The sequence below is a fragment of the Quercus suber genome, unplaced genomic scaffold, assembly GCF_002906115.3.
Source record: "Quercus suber isolate HL8 unplaced genomic scaffold, Cork oak 2.0 scaffold_121, whole genome shotgun sequence".
NCBI lineage: Eukaryota > Viridiplantae > Streptophyta > Magnoliopsida > Fagales > Fagaceae > Quercus > Quercus suber.
Window position 1 is genome coordinate 994023 of NW_027069586.1, and position 17618 is coordinate 1011640.

General features: G+C 33.5%; 1 protein-coding gene across 2 annotated transcripts; it reads left to right on the plus strand.

Annotated features, from left to right (window-relative positions):
- The first annotated feature begins 486 nt into the window (after window positions 1–486).
- On the plus strand, window positions 487–4921 carry LOC112022606 (uncharacterized). 2 transcript variants are annotated; one of them, XM_065775891.1, is made up of 4 exons: window positions 487–709; window positions 1456–1644; window positions 2590–2645; window positions 4709–4921. In XM_065775891.1, the coding sequence occupies exons 1-4, from the start codon at window positions 613–615 to the stop codon at window positions 4769–4771; spliced, it is 405 nt and encodes a 134-aa protein (XP_065631963.1). In that variant the 5' UTR covers window positions 487–612; the 3' UTR covers window positions 4772–4921. The 2 variants fall into 2 exon arrangements, 1 of the variants encoding a protein (XP_065631963.1); XR_010629919.1 differs by lacking the exon at window positions 1456–1644.
- Window positions 4922–17618: the final 12697 nt, after the last annotated feature.

Genomic DNA, 17618 nt, shown 5'->3' on the forward strand with positions numbered 1-17618 from the left:
AAACTGCAACATATGTCTTCCAGTCCAAGGAGTAGTAAATTTTTATTTGGTATATTATATATGAATTTTTTTTATCTTAATTCTTTACCTTATATGTTTTTGCTTTATTGAGAATTTTTATTTGGGTTCATGTGATTTTTTTTTTCTTAATTAAAGTTATGATTTTTGGTTGATTGATTTTTGTTTGCAAAATGTCTATAATATGCATATTATTGACCCAATTTTCTATTTCTAATTTTTTTGTAAGCCATTGCAATGATGTAGTTTTTTAATCAATTTAAAATTTTATAAAATTATTTTAGTCTACCTCACAAATAAGTAAGTTCTCGTGCATAGCAGAGGTTAGCGACTAGTACTATATATAATAGCAGAAGCTTTTACAAAGTACTGACATGTAAAGCAAAAAAGCCCTCCTAAAATGCTGACACGTATATAGTTTTCTCTTTTAAAAACCCGGATGTTGCTCCGTTTGGGGAGAGTCTTATAAAAACCCAACCCGCTTAAAAAATATATATATACATAAAAAACCCAAAACAGACATGCGTTGCAGAAAGAAAAGGAGAAGAGAACCAAGAAAGAGAACGATGGAGAAAGAACTTCGGTCTGTCATAGATGGTGGAGAGAGAAAAATCTAAGAAGAAAGTCAAGCTTTGCCACCATCAGACCACCGTACCCTCCACCGGTATAGTCTCTGTTTTTCGTACTGAAGGTCAGCGTACTCCTTTCCTCTTCAAATACTAGTTTTGTAGTTTGAAAGATTGAAACTCCTCACCATTGCTATTCCTATTCGAATTAGAATCTTAAATCTTCAATATTTCTATGTTTTTGAATTCAAAACCGGTAGTTCCCCTTACTTAATTTTATAGGGTTCTTTCATATGTGTGTTTTTAATTCTCTTTCTTTGGATGCTTTGGTTTCAAATTATCCCTTTATATTTTTTTTTTCGGTAACATTAGGGATTTTTCCTTTGATTTATTGTGGTAGAAAAGCCTAATCATTACACTGTTTCGAGCTCGATCGGTACAACGTAAGGCAAAAAAAAAACATAAAAACCCTAAAATGGTTTGAAAATTGACTTCAGTGATAAACTTGTCTGTTTGGCCCCGCATCAATCCCAATCAACCCGATAAAAAGAAAAAAAATGAAAATCAAAAACTTCCATTGCCATATATCCTTAACACACTCAATTTCTCTCAAGATTACAATTCACATAAAGGCTTACTTCCTCAAAACGTCTACCGTCCTTCCGGAACTGCGATCGGTTAGTTTTTCTCTTAGCTTTTCAGTTTGTACATTAAATTAAATCAAGTTTCAATAATTGGGCTGGATTGTTTCTTATTTGACTTTTTGGGTTATATTTCTGATTAAGGTGTCTGAGTAAGATTTTTTTTTTGTTTTGTTTTGTTTTGGGCATTTGGTTAAATTGATGTGTGGGTATCTATTTATGGTGTTCAGTTAAAACTCAGATGAATGGAATGGAAGTCCTTAAGTGGGTTCCAGTTTCTTTTGGATACTTTAAAGATCACAACAGAGCAATAGATTATTGGGCTTTTTCCTTTTCAAGGTCTTTTAGAAGAAGTAACGTGGATCTCTTTGGGGGATGCTTTTCAATTTCTTCAATGTTTCATTCTTTTGAAGAATCGGGTATTAATTTCAGACAATGGGTATTACCATTTTAATAGTTTGTTGAATTCATTTTTTTTCCCAATTTATTACACATGGTTCAATCTTAGGTATCATACAAAAATGAAAAAAATAAAAATGCCTCTTCAAATGTGGCATCATGATTATGTGAGTAGGGTGTGTATTCTATTCATGATGTGTTGCAATCAGATTGTATTCTAATCATGCACCACAACTGTGTATTATCCATATTCCTTAATTTCTAGAATCTTTCATGTTGTACTTTTTAGAATTAGCTAATGACATTTGATCCAGTACTAAAGAAATATTATAAGCTGTATGAATAATCACAGTAAGGAAGTCTTCATTGCATGAGGTAAATGTTCTTTCCAAGGATTACTTTATTTGCTGCAATTGACTAGAACTGTTATATTGTAAAACTGATTTTTCTTTTGGCTGAAATTGTTAAATTAACTAAAGACTATGAAATATGCAAGATATAAATGGCCAATTTAGTTTGCTTCTGCATTTTAATTTTATTAATGCTTAAATGATTAAAGATTATAATACATTGCAAATTATTAAATAATGAGGCATTAACTTTCACTTAGACATTTTTGAGGTTTGTTACCATTCTACAACACTCCCTTAATGTATGAATAAATGTAATCCTTCCCCAGGCCAATTGTGGGATTTATTACTTATCCTACCATGTGCATCAAATGTGCTAACCTTTGTTGTTTAGCATTTGATATCAGTAATGTGCTTGCAACATATTTTTTTGGGTTTGGATTATTAAAAAGATATCTAACTCTATCTTAAATTATCAACTATTTGTCATTCACAATACAATGTCCAAATAAATTGGAAGCTATTATAAAAAATCAGGTTAAGTGGGAAAAGATATTTATTACTTTGCTGCTTGCTGGTCTTTGAGGTTTTCAAAATTTGTGGTGAATGTGATAGGAAGTTTATTTCAGATGGGGATTTCATCTGGTGCAGCTGAAGCTGCTGCAATAAAGGTGAGAAAGAGGCTTGAATGATAGAAAACTCAATGTTATAAGTCTTATTGCCTTCTTCAAATTATTATAGAATCTCTGTTGCATGTTTTTTGTATTATGAAAGTTAGATTAAGTTATTGTTATTCAAACTTCGCTTCAGAATTTATTTAAATATGTTTAAGATGATTCCTTTTGTATTCCTACAGATGGCAATTTAGATTTTCAAAATGTTTTTGATCTACCCTTGGAAGTTACTAAAACTTAAATGTTAAACCCAGATAGGATAGGAAACAGTTTTCATGATTGGCAATATGGGATTTCAGTAGGAAGGGATAAGATATAGTCAGAAATTGTGATTTGGATTGCCAAAAAGCTATATGATTTTGATTTTGTATCAAAAGAAATTGTTGAGTCTGATTTTTGTTGCTTTTAATATTTATTAAGAATGATTTGAATGGGTTTCCTTCAATAAAATAAATGTGCACTTGGTACATTACAGTTTCTATTGAAAGCTAAACTATTATTTATATAACATCTCACCAATTTCTTTGTAAGCTAATTTGTATCCCAATCTAAATGGTTTCTTTCTATAAAATAAATTTGCACTTTTGGGTACATTCCAGTTTCTATTGAAAGCTATTCTATAATTTATATTAAATCTTATCAATTTATTTTTAAGCTAATTTGTATGCCAATATTTGAAGTGTTATATTTTTATTGAACATCGTGAAAGCTACACAATTTTGAGAAAAAATATTGATGAATTGATAGCAAATTTCAATGTCAAAGTCATAAAACCAAACATTCGTCAGATTTCATCACCATCCAAATGGGGCCAACCATACACACTTGACTTACATAACTGTTTTTATCGTCGACCACACATAGGTCTCTCTCACTCTCAAAATATACAATTCATTTATGTGATTGTGAAATTTTTTTTTTTCCCGGCTAGCCTAGATTCCTTATGTTAATACTTACTTACATATCATTCATGTTGGGCTGGCTGTGTTTGGTTTCTGAAATATTGGAGTACTTTAATGTACTATTGGATTGGTTTTGATTAAGGTATTTGGGTTAGAATTCATTTTGTTTTGGGTTATTAACCAAATCCAAGTTAGTTTAGGTTGTAATGAAACTGTAAGCGGTATGTCAGTATAGACCTTTTTAATATTAAATAATCACATAAGAACTTTTGCGGTGGAATATAGACTCAACAAGTCTATTTGCTCAGTGCTTTGTGCCTTAAGTGACCAAATAATGATCACCTTAATTTTTACAAAATAATTAAGCATAATCCTCACATGAAGCCTTTGTGTGTGTGTGTGTGTGTGTGTGTTTCTTTTGGGCAGTAAAATATATTTTACTGTGAAGGATACTTTGATGAACGTATCTTTCATTTTTCTTTTTTTAAATCTTTTTTATATTTGTTAGGGAAGAGTTTTAGACTTGCAATTTCTTTTTTTTTTTTCTTTTTTTTTCAGCTGAAAGTACTTGCCTCTTTGTGGTAAAAAAAAAAAAAAATTATGCTGAGGTTTTGGACTTTCTTACTGTCAAGGATACTTTGATGAACGTTTCTTTCATTTTTTTTTTTTTCTCTTTTTTATATATAGGTTAGGGAAGAGTTTTAGACTTGCATTTTTTTTCCAGCTAAAAGTACTTGCCTCTTTGTAGTAAAAAAATTGTAGCTGAGGTTTTGGACTTTCTTTCTTCAAGCCAGTGAGTTAGGCTTGCTTAGATTTGGTGCAAATGTGAGTTGGGTGTTTTGTCATTTGATGAATTGCCTTGAATGTGTTTGATTATTGCTGTCAATCAAACTCACATTAGAGTTGTGAATGAGATTTACACTACTTTGACTCAAAAAAACAAACAAAACCAAGCCCTCTCTCAAAAGTCTTTTTAAAGAATAGAGAATTCCAAGAAGAAATTTGCACTTGACCATAAATTAGGATTTAATATTGGATTACTTCAAAGAATTATGTAGACTGTTTAATCCATCCTTTGGAATTTTTTTTGCCAGTTTTAGGCTTCTTTTTTGTCTTCTTCCTTGGGTAAACAATATTGAACTTCTTCTTTGTTTGCAGCTTCATCTTGATGCCAAACTTGAGATTTACTGTCAAAGTCAAAGTTTGAGAGGGAATTTGTAGCTTGAAAGTGAATGGATTTATTTCATCTTTGATTACTATGTTTTTTGTTATTTTAATTTTTCTACCAAGTCAATGTAGTGTATTTAATTGTATTGTGGCTGTTTGGATCAGTTATATATCTGCTTGAATGCATCAAAATTTTACTTATAATGTCTATTGAGTTTTGCATAAGAATTTGTATCATGAATATAATGTAGTGATGTCAAATATGGTTCACCAGTTTTTTCATATTTTCAAGGAAAATTTTTAAAGTAGTAAAGCACAATCTTGATATAGAAGTTTGATAATCTTATACAAGTTGTTTTGGAATTGCATGTCATATTATATAGGCTATTGTTTTCTTCTCATCATCTATTGAGTATTTTTTTTTTTTGGGAGAAAATCTTCTGAGTAGTTGATGCACGCTTAGTTGCTTAATGGAACACTATATTGTTTTACCCAAGAAATATGATAAGTAAAGACACTTTGTTTTCTGAAACAGTATGCCATGGTTCAGATATACAGATATAACAATCTAAATTTTTCTTTCCATTTCTTCTCCTCTCTTCACTTTTTTTTTTTTTTTTAAAAGAAACATAATGATATCAAATTCTTATAACTTTATTATTTCTAATGAAACCATTTTTACAATTCATTTCTAAATTTTACTATCATTTCTTCGTTTTCACCACTTTTATCTTTTGAAAAAAATTCATTTCCAAAAACAAACAAAAAAGGATGAAAATTATAATAATACTTTCATAGTACGCTTTGAGCCATAGTATGTAGAAGATGAAATCTTATTCTTTCCAAGTGATTATTAACTTGAGAAAAGCCAGGATGGATGGATATTTTATAAATCTCCAAAGCTACTATCTTTCAAGTTGAAAACATGAGTTTCATTTTGATCATTGAATGCAGGGGTGGTATCACCTCTCATAACCGCATCCTTCAATCCATTGTACAGTTCAATTCTCAACTTTTCTTGATTATTTTTCACCGACATAAGTCTTATTGCCTCAATACATGTATAGGCATTTACATCAAATTGCTGAAATAATCGACCACCCGATATCAATGTTTGTCCCTCATCATCCCGCTCTTGCAATCAGAATGCATAATACTCATAGTAATGAAGTCATTTGTGTCAGATCTAATCTCATCTATATTTCTGCACAAAATGCCAAGCCTAAAGCCATTCTCACCATATGGAGATAAAATAGGATATTGCAATGCCATGTACGATGGATGCAACTCATTGATCCTATGTAACCCTCCTTTTAATTCCACAATAATATCACGAAATGCATTATCAACACCAATATCGCCAACAATGACTGCAGCAATTTCAGAACATGCAGGAAGATTGTACTCTCTTCCATCTGTAGTTCGTGACCCAATAAGATGTAATCTTAAACGATGAATATCACGTTCTATGAAACGATCTCTAGACATACGAAATATCTTCACTAAATTGTTTGTCTCATCAAACATTTGGACCAATGCATTAACGATAGATGGATCAAGGTCTTTGTTAACTGTACCACCACTAAAGACATTCATTCTATGTTGGACTTCATTTTCAGTATCATAGAAATATAACTATGCAAACTGTGGGTCCTCACCATTATGAGGAAGAAGTGTTGCAATCCTATGATGGGTTTGACCATTAAGTCTGAAAATGTATGGGCTTCTACCATTGTTAACTTTATTATCCACCTTGCCACCCATGGATGTCATTGCAAACATTGCGTTATAACTCCTTATTTGAGTTCTAAATGTTTTAGATCGTCGTCCACCAAGAGGATCTAATAACTCATTAAGAAGAGGAGGTGTTTTTTTAAGCAAAGGCAACTTCACCTTACCCTCCATACAGCACAAAGAAAACTTTGGAATTCTAAGCCTTTTAGATTTTACACTTCTTTCTTCATACAATAACACCACACCACAATGGTTACATACATAAGAAGGTGGGCCAAAATTCCAAGGTTCAATAACATTTTCATGATTGACTACCATTTTGTCTCACCTTTTTTTTTTTTTTTTTTTTTTTCCAGCAATGACCATTTTTCTATATTTTCTACTTTCAGCAACTTTATTTTGTAAAGTATTTTGTATTTCATAATTTCATGATTGACTACCATTTTGTCTCACCTTTTTTTTTTTTTTTTTTTTTTTTCCAGCAATGACCATTTTTCTATATTTTCTACTTTCAGCAACTTTATTTTGTAAAGTATTTTGTATTTCATACTGTTTTCTTTTGGATCACTTCTCAAACATAATCCTCCTTTTTTCTGTCGTTCTAATCTTGCATTTTCCATTTTCTCTTTTACTATTATAAGATGGAAAAACGAAAGTAAAATTAGCATTTGTTTTAAAAGTGAAAAAGGACATATTTAATAATCTTCTCAAAGCTACTTTTGTTCAAATATTTTCTTAATCAAACATCAACAAATGATAAAGAGATACAAATCTAAATAAAACCAACAATGGAGAAATTTGGCTGTATTGACCTCTTAATTTAATTCAATAGTTCTTGTTGAATAGTAAAAAAGGGTGTTAAAATCCAAAGCTGAGATGATAAACCTACAATAGCACGTGAGAATGTAAATGCCATTAAAAACTCAAAACATGGCAGGTTTATTTGATGTAAACAGCAAAAAAAATCAGTTTACAAAGGTGGTAATGTCACTTTTAGTGATGGGAGCAAATCATAGATTAAAGGAAAAGGAATCATCTCTCTACCTGGACTGCCAGGCATTGTAAATGTTCTATATGTAGAAGGTCTGAGAGTGAACATGTTGAGCATAACTCTGATATATGATCAAGACTTCATGATACTATTCTCAAAGGAAAAATGTTTTATCATGGATGAGTCTGGAAAGAAACTCGTAAGTGATGTTTGCACTCTAGACAACTGTTATGGCTTAGTTCCTAATGCTGATATTGTGTGCAATAGTATTCGTTTACCAAATGAAGATCTATGGCACCAAAGTATGGGACATGCTAGTTACAAACATCTTTCAATTGTATCTAAGCATAAGTCAGTTCTGGGGATATCAAAGCTCAGTAGAGTGAGCAATGTAATGTGTGGACCATGTTAGCTTAGAAAAAAAGCTAAAGCTAAACATTCGAGTACTCAGACGTCTGCTACATCCAGACCATTGGAGCTACTACATCTGGATCTTATGGGTTCAACTAGAACCGAGTCTCTTGGTGGAAAGAGATACGTCATGGTTATGGTAGGCGACTTCACTAGGTACACTTAGGTCATACTCCTACAATCCAAGTCTGTTGCTCCTAAGCACATTGAAGCCTTGTGCACAAGATTGTAGAATGAGAAGAGCCCGAAGATTGATCGAATTCGAAGTGATCATGGTAAAAAATTCGAAAACTCATATATGGAGTCCTTTTTGTATAAGATCAGGTATATCTCAAGAATTCTCTACTCCTATTACCCCTCAGGAGAATGGTGTAGTAGAAAGAAAGAATAGGGTTATTCAAGAGATGGCTAGAGCCATGTTGCACAACAAGGATGTGGTTAGAAACTTATGGGGAGAAGCTGTTAACACTACATGTCATACGGTTAATCAAGTGTATTTCAGACTTGGTATTAAGAAAACTCCATATGAGTTATGGAAGGGAAGGAAGTCAAATGTAAAGTATTTCAAAATTTTTGGAAGTACTTGTTTCATTCTCAAGGACAGAGAGAATGTGGAAAAATTTGACTCTTGAAGCGATGAAGGAATATTTCTGGAATACTCCTCTACAAGTAAGGCTTATCGAGTATACAACAAAAGAACCATAAAGGAAATGGAAACGATGAACGTTGTTATTGATGAATCTTTAGAGTCTGGTTCTGAAAAATTTAGTAAGGAAATCCCCAAAGAAATTCTTCCTCTCGAACCTAAGGAAGTTCAAGAAATTGTTGAGCAACAACTTGCATCTCCAACTACTCCCGGTACTCCAAATGTTGAAGAAGATTCAGCTGACATATCTACTTCACATAATTCTGAATCCCATGAAGAGAAAGGTCCTTCCTCCAAGATCAAATTGAATCATCCTCCTAAAAATATTGTGGGAAACATGAATGAACTTACACTAAGGAAACATGAATGAACTTACACTAAAGAAGCGTACAGTTGATAAATGTGTTGCTAACTTTGTGTCTTATTCTTATTACTTGTCGCAGGTTGAACCCAATAAAGTTGAGGAAGCTCTTCAGGATGAAAGCTAGGTTGAAGTTATGCATGATGAACTGTTTCAGTTTTAGAGGAATGATGTCTAGACTCTAACAGAGGGTGAGAACATCATCAACACAAAGTGGATATTTCGCAATAAGACTGATAAGGAGGGCAATGTGATCTGCAACAAGGCTTGTCTTGTAACTCAAGGATATTCTTAAATGGAAGGAGTAGACTATGATGATACATTTGCTCCAGTAGCTCATATGGAATCCATCAGAATTCTCCTAGACCTAGCATGTCACTTGAAGTTCAAGCCATACCAAATGGACGTAAAGATTGTTTTCTTGAATGAGTTCCTTAAACAAGATGTCTATGTGGCTTAACCAAAAGGATTCATTGATCCACACTTTCCGGATCATGTATTCTACGTCAAGAAGACACTTTATAGTTTAAAGCAAGCCCTTAGAGCTTGGTATGATCGATTCACACAATACTTGGTGTCACATGGGTTCACAAGAGGAAAAGTTAATCAAACTCTCTTCATAGAAAAGGAAGACTGCGAATTGATATTTACTCAAGTCTATGTTGATGATATCATCTTTGGGTCAACAAAGATGAACTTGCTCAAAGTTTCTCAAAACTCATGCAGGTCGAGTTCGAGATGAGCATGATTGGAGAGCTAATTCACTTCCTTGGCTTGCAAATTTGTTAACAAGATTCAAGTATATTTCTATCTCAATCTAAATATGCAAGAAATCTTGTGAAAAAATTTAGTTTGGAATCTGCTAGTTCTGTTAGAACCCCTATGAGCCCAAATGTCATTATTGACTTATTAGGTAAAAGTGTAGATTCATCTCTTTATAGAAGCATGATAGGTAGTCTTCTTTACCTTACTGCTAGTAGACTTAACCTTAGTTACAATGTGTGAGTGTGTGCTAGATATTAGACTAATCCTAAAGAGTCTCATATGATTGCTTTGAAAAGAATCATAACGTATGATAAAACCACTACTGACTTTGGTGTGTGATATAGTAAGGACACAAATGATGTCTTAGTTGGGTATTCTGATACTGACTGGGCTGAGAATGCTGATGATAGAAAGAGTACATCGGAGAGTTGTTTCTATGTGGGTAATAATCGTGTCTCCTAGATGAGCAAAAAGCAGAATTCCATCTCATTATCCACTACAGAAGCTGAGTATATTGCTGCCGGTAGCTGTTGCACCCAACTTCTATGGATGCAAAAATTCCTCGATGATTACAGCTTTGTCAAAAGCATCTTAACATCTATTGCGACAATACCAGTGCCATCAGCATCTCTAAGAATTCGGTTCAACATTCTCGAACTAAACACATAGAGATTCGACATCACTTCATTTGAGAGCTTGTTAAAGATGGTACTCTTACTCTTCAATTCATTCACACTAATGATCAGAAGGCTGATTTGTTTACCAAACCTCTTGATAGCAAACGGTTTGAATTCCTTCGCCAAAACACTAGTGTCATTTCCATGGATTGATCTTTCCTTCTTCTTCTTTTTCCTCATACATTTGCATCTAGTTTTATGCATTGCATTGCTTTGTTTAACATGTTTTTGTTTGCTTATTTTCAGTTTTGTTTTATTTTGTTTTCATAAAAGAAAAAAAAATAATTTGAAAATTTGAAAAAAAAAATACAAAAATAGTGTGTGTTTGTGTACTGGTGACTCTGCTGATGATGGTGATGAGGACGATAGTGCTAACTCGCCTAGTGATGATATGATGTCTACTTGATGTACTTACCCTTTGTCATTCGTGACAAAAAGGGGGAGGAGCTTTGATATGAGAATAGTCATATACCTAAGGGGAGAGTTAGTATAGGAGATTTTTGTTAGGGGGAGTGTTTATAAGGGATGTAGTGAAGACTTTTTGTATCTTTTCTTTTCTTTCTATTTTAGATACATTATTTTTTTGTACATCGGTCTTGTGACCACTTAGTGATAGCAAACCTTGTACTTATGTTGATATATATATATATATATATATATATATATTGAGGTTGTTATTACTTTCTTTCACCTATCTTTACATGTGTTGTTTCTTTTCTCTCCTTATGCACACGATTCTTATATACTGTATGCAATTTATTATTTCTGTTTCACACTAAAATGCCGTGATGAGTTTTGTTTAAAGTGTTTCAGAAATACAGGTTGTCAAAGTCTTCATTGCCATGGACTCTCTTCTTGCAAAATTTTTCAAGAGTTTGTATTAGAATAGATTTTATTGTATTCAACAAGTGAATATGAGTTGAGTGATTTATGACTTCTTTCATATATTCATTTGTTTGTTATGGCTTTGTCATGGATTGCCAAAGGGGGAGATTGTTAGGATATATATAAATCATGTTAGGAACATATGTCAATATTTTATGTAATTGTCTAATCTTTTGCCAAAATGCACTTTACTTGTAATTGGTAGATCTAGGATGTGTTTTAATACTTCAAGAAACAAGATTTCAAGATTAAGTGTTAAAGCCATGCAAGTCTGTCCAAGAATCAAGAGAAAAAGTGACGGATTTTAAAACTCGACAACTAGTATCTATTGAGATTTAAAAGCTGCAAAGCCCGATGCTTGACAGCTATCTCGACAGATAAGCTATCTATCGAGGTTTATGAAATTCAGTTTTTTAAAGCTGATTTTCATCCAATTTGTGAGTTTGTGTTTAGGCTTTCTTTTCTCACTACCCTAAACATATATAAGGATTATTTTAAAGGCCGTCAAAGGTTGCATAGTTGCGCAAGTGTGAAGCAAAGTCATGTTCATGCAAATTATGACCGGAGACAGAATTTGCCCTAGTTCATCTTTCTTTTGAAGAAGTTGATGTGTTTGTACACCATAGGGTTTTGTGACCAAGGTGCTTCTTGATCTTCATCATGTGATGAACTGAAAAACTTTGCAGCTAATATCCTTCTCAAGTTGGTGATTAAATCGCACACTGGGATTCGCGCATCTATTGATTAGTCACGTACTGAAAGCCGTACATTAAAAAGGAGAGATTGTCACTACAGAACAAGTCTAATTGAGTATTGGGGTAAAGGTTCAATTGTAGGTTGGTATAAGGTCCTGAGATTCCTTTACTTGTAACTGTTTGTTATGATAATAGTGAATTCTCAAGAGTGGTGACCTTAAAATCACCAAGTGGGATTTTGTCGTGTAGGTTTTCCCCATTCATAAACAAATCACCGTGTTAATTTAATTTCCGCTGCATTTAGTTTAATTGGTGATTTTTTTGTGCTGCCATGCATATTGTATGCTAATTGAATTAATTAATTAAATTGGCTAATTAATTTATTAATTAATCACAAAGGGTCAATATATTCTTGGTCTATCAGGTCTTATTGTGTAAAATGCGCCAAGCTTGCTTAGCCAAAAGTGCATCATTGTGAAGAGCCAAATCTTTGAATCCCATCCCACCAACCATTTTTTATTTTGTCAACTCACCCCATCTCACCTAATGGATTTTTCTCTGGTCACCTCTTTGTCCCCAAAAAAATTTTCTTTATTAGTGCTTTAATGTCATGGCACAACCCTAAAGGAATTTTAAAACACCCCATAGTATATGCAGGTATAGCTTGGATCACTGCCTTGATCAATACTTCCCTTACTGCTTGTGAAAGTAGCTTTCCTTCCCAACCTTGGAGTTTTTCCATACCTTCTCTTTGATGTAATTGAAGCTTGCCTTTTTTCCCTTCCCCACTAGTGAAGGAAAGCCCAAGTACTTCTCATATTGCAAAATCTCCTGCACTCCAAGGGCTTGTTTGATACTTGACTTGGTTTCATTAGGAACTGATTTTAAGAGAGATGTCTTGTCCCTATTCACCTTTTGACTTGAAGCTTCCTTATATTTTTTCAAAATATCCAACACATTGCCACACTCCTCCACTGTTGTCTTGCAAAAGAGAAGACTATCATTTACGAATAACAGATGTGTTAGTTTTGGCCCCCTCCTACAAAGAGAGAAACCATGAATATCTCCATTCACCTCCGCTTGTTTAATCAACCAATTCAACCCTTCAGTACATAGTAGAAAAAGAAAGGGTGAAAGAGGGTCACCTTATCTAATGCCTTTAGATGGGTGGATGAGACTCCTTGGCTCACCGTTCACTAAAATGGAATATGCTATTGTCTTCACACAAACCATAGTTAAATTAATCCATCTCTCATGAAAACCCATTTTCCTCATCAGCTCTTCAAGAAAACTCCACTCAACTCGGTCATATGCCTTACTCATATCCAATTTGAGTGCCATAAATCCGGAGGTACCTGAATTATGTCTTTGCATACAATGTAGTGTTTCAAATGCAACTAAGATATTATCAGAAATCAACCTATCTTTTGTAAAAGTAGATTGATGCTTGGTAATAATATGTGGCAAGACTTTTTTCAACCGATTGGCTAACACCTTAGAGAATATTTTATACAGTACATTACAAAGACTAATAGGGTGAAACTGGTGAACATATTCAGGATTATCAATCTTAGGTATGAGCGTAATGAAGGTGTGATTTATGGGATGGGGTAAAGTACCTGAGTTTAGCCAAGATAAAATTGAAGAAGTGACATCCTTATCAACAGTACTCCAAAAATGTTGATAAAATAATGGTGGCATTCCATTAGGCCCTAGAGTTTTAAGCGAAGCTATCTGTTGCAAGGTTTCTGAAACTTCTTTCTCCATGAAGTCACAAGTAAGAGATTGATTCATCTCTTCTGTTATGATTTGAGGGACATGTACCAACACATTGCTTGAGTTCTCCAGTCTTGAAGTGGTAAAAAGATTCTGATAGTACCTTATCAATATAGTAGAAATCTCATCAAGTTGGGTCCTTCAAGCATCCACCTAATCTCTAATCCCCCTAATCTGATTTTTCTTGTACCTCTTCGTTGCTCGACTATGAAAATATTTTGTATTTTTATCATCTTGGCTTGCCCACAAAAGCCGTGACCTTTGAGCCCACATGCAAGCCTCCCTATCCATCAGCACACCAACTTCAAATTTTAACTCCCTAACATGATGGTTAACACCATTGATTTGTGCTTCAAATTTGGCCCTACATAATAATTCTTTCTTTTTTATAAACTCTTGTCTCACACTGCCATACACATTTCGATTCCACCAAAGTAAGTCTTTACCACATTTTTCCACCTTAGATAATATTGTAGAATCCAAGTCCAAACCTACCATTGAGTTCCATGTTGCTTGTATTGTTTCTTCACAAGTCGGATTTGACAACCACATCTCCTCAAACCGGAATATTTTTTTGTGTGTTGGGATGTCTAACGGTGCTAGGACTACTAAGAGTGGACTATGATCTGAAGAATCACAATGTAAGTGATGAACACGTGACCCTGGGAATTTCAGGAACCACCCATTAGTAGTAAGACCTCTATCAAGCCTTTTCCATATTGAATTGCCATTTTCAAAGTGTCTATTAAGAGACCTCAGTTTGTTCTAGGCCTCAAACCTTCTAGCTATCTCTAGTTCCCCATAAAAACCTGGCAAGCGCCAGTTATTGCTCTTATTCTTGTCTATTGAAGCATTAATATAATACGTGCGTGAACTTTCAATCCTCAAGTTGACAAGATTTCCATAAGAGAACCAATCCACCTCCTCTACCTTCTCTTGGCCCCACCATCTATGATCAAATTCAATGTTTTGTTGTACAGTCTCTAGCCTTGCTTCATCTATTAGAGTTTCGGCTAAAAAAAGGACAAAAGGATCTTTTGCCCGTATAATTTCTACGAGCTCTCTCCCTGTTCGCAGGTTCCCAAGCCCACGACAATTCCATGCTAGAAAACTCATTGTGACTGGCGGGGCTGATGATTAGCCTCCACCATTTCAAAAAATACCTCCTTATCACACAGAGAAACCTGTAGTCACTTAGAAGGTAACTCAGCTTGATGCACGAATGCTGAACCAATACTTTTGGCCTGAGATAGTCTCTGAACCAAGGTTGGCCGTGTGTGTTTCGTTTCTAACTCTACGGGTCCATGATGGCAAAACACGTAATTGGCTAGATGGGGAAGAAACCCTAGCCGTTACTTGAGAAGCACGTGCTTCATTAACCTGAGTTTGGGTAGGAGACATCTTGACAGCACGTGACTCAGGTCCGAGTTTATTAATTGCTGGAGAATTTTGAAAATCAAATTTGGACAACTTGACTTCAATTCCTTTTAAATGCTTATCACTCTCCACCGTTTGTTGAACTGAAACTAATTTGGGCAGTAAATCTTGATTGATCACACATTTACTTGGTTGAGTAATCATAGAATTACTTCCCAAATTGGACACGCTATTACTTCCCTTATTCATAACGGTATTAACTTCCAAATTGAGCCTACTATTCCTTCCTTGCGTTGCAGTTAGACCTGTGAGTGGCCATATTTGCATTAACTTCTTTAGTACTGTCGTTCCCATCACCTGCAACCTGTGTAAGTCCAACAATCACCGAGGGATGGCTTGAGATATCGCCGTCAGGGAGGGTGGGGCCATTGTTATCAGGCTTTTTCCTTGCTGCATAGAATCCTGGCACGGTGATTACATGCTTCCTTGACGCAACGAAGGCAGGTGCTCGTAGTCCTGAACCAAAATGGCATTCTTCAGGACGTAAGGTACCCTCACTCTGTAGCCAAATTTCACAGTCCTTGTCTTCGTGAGTGAGGTGGCCACACCGGTAACACAAATTCAGATATAGTCACAATATTTGATAATGATTTCTAATATATGTAATGATTTCTCATTTATATATATATATATATATTTAATTGGTTTTAGACTCTTCAGTTTATGCACCCAATGATTCACTTGCAACAAAAATTAAAAACTTAGATAATTTATTTGATACAAATTTTAATATTTAATTGGTTTTGGACTCTTTAATTTTTATACTCAATAATTTATTTGATACAAATTTTAAAATTAAATAGGAAACATGATGCAAAATTGCAAATCCAATTAAAATCTAATTGGATTTTTTCTAAGCTTATAGATTATGGGATTTGTGAAGAGAGTAAAATTATCTTATAAGAAATTATGATGAAATTTCTTTCTCAAAATTTGTGTGGGCCTCCCATACCAAAATTAAAACCACCCAAAAAGATATATAGTAAAAAGATAACAACAAATAATAATTCAAGCTGTAAACAAATCACATACATAAAAAGAAAATATACAAATAAGTAAATTGCAAAAATGTACTAAAAAAATACTGAAAATTTCGTAAAGAAAGAAAGCCTTAAAAGACTTTGAAGATGAATTTCTATTACATTAATATTGTAAAATAGAAAGAAACAAACCCAATAAAAAAAGAGAAATGATATGTTTACAACATTTTTACAACAAATTCTAAGTGGAAGGTTATTACTGGTTGTTATTGTTGGGGCAAAAAAGTAATCTTAGTGTTAGTTTCAAATTTGAACCAATAACAACTAACCACCTGTAATTTGTTGTAAAAATGTTGTAAAATTGTTGTAGACATAGCATCTCTCATAAAAAAAAGATGTTAACAAAAAATTCATAAGTCTTCAAGCCTTGAAACTCACACGATAAAATAGTCATAAAATTTGAGGCAATTACTCACAAAAATTTCATGATCTTTTGCTTTTCTTTTTTGGAGAAACCTCATGAAAGATAGGAAATTTATTGACAAAAATCAAGATAACATAAAACAAAATCTTAATTTAATTATCATTTTGTTGAAACATAAGATGTTCAATGGCCTAGAAATCAAATAAGTAAATAACACGTACACAACAATACAGAGCAAATATATATAAATTGCATAAAATTGCTAATTGCAAAAATAATCCCTTTTTGATATAATCTACCACTTTCTTCTCATGAAGTACATTCCTTCTCTTTATCAGAAGTTTATTGTGGTTAGCATTAAAAACTACCATATTTTTATAGCAAATGATTGTAGGAAGTTTTGAGTGTAACACGTACATGATAATTGATAAGCAGTTTTATTATTATTTAGAAGAAATTACATACTTACCACCCTAAACTATGCATTAGATTATACTTTGCACCATAAACTATCCAAATACACATTTTACAATCTAAACTATCATACTTTGCACCCCGGTGTTACTTTTGTTGTTATGTTTGATGGAATCCTACTACACATGACAAGCATGTGCTTCTTGCTTAGGTGGAACAAACTTAAAAGATTAAAACACTCATCTTCAAAATCAATTAAAACAAAAGCCAATTTTATCTACACCTCTCTGTCTCATGTGTGTCCCTCTCCCAAATTCATATTCTTCTCAAAACCTTAGTTCCCACCCAACCCACCTCACCCATCGTCTTGTCCCTCTCTCTATCTCACATGGGTGGGACAATCCATTATATTTTTTGAGTAATGCTGGTGCCACAACTTGTGGCATAACTTGTGCTACAATTTGTGGCACTAGCATTAGTCATATTTTTTCCCTTGTACTTGTACCGAAACAGAAGAAATTTAATGTAGAAAAAACTCAAAAACACCATTGTTAAAGAAATGATTTCTAACAACTAGAATGTATTTTTAAAACAGAATAGGCAATAAGTAAGATTAAAATCATTGCAAATTAGTATGCCAGTAGCCAATTTTATCCATTGACCTCAAGAGAAAGGGAAAAAAGCAACTTATAAAGTCAGATACTT

Excerpts from the sequence above, each read along its gene's own strand:
- LOC112022606 (XM_065775891.1), top strand. The coding sequence starts at position 613 with ATGGTGGAGAGAGAAAAATCTAAGAAGAAAGTCAAGCTTTGCCACCAT. Across the intron at positions 710-1,455 it reads CTCTGTTTTTCGTACTGAAG|TTAAAACTCAGATGAATGGA; the intron begins GTCAGCGTACTC and ends TATGGTGTTCAG. Across the intron at positions 2,646-4,708 it reads CTGAAGCTGCTGCAATAAAG|CTTCATCTTGATGCCAAACT; the intron begins GTGAGAAAGAGG and ends CTTTGTTTGCAG.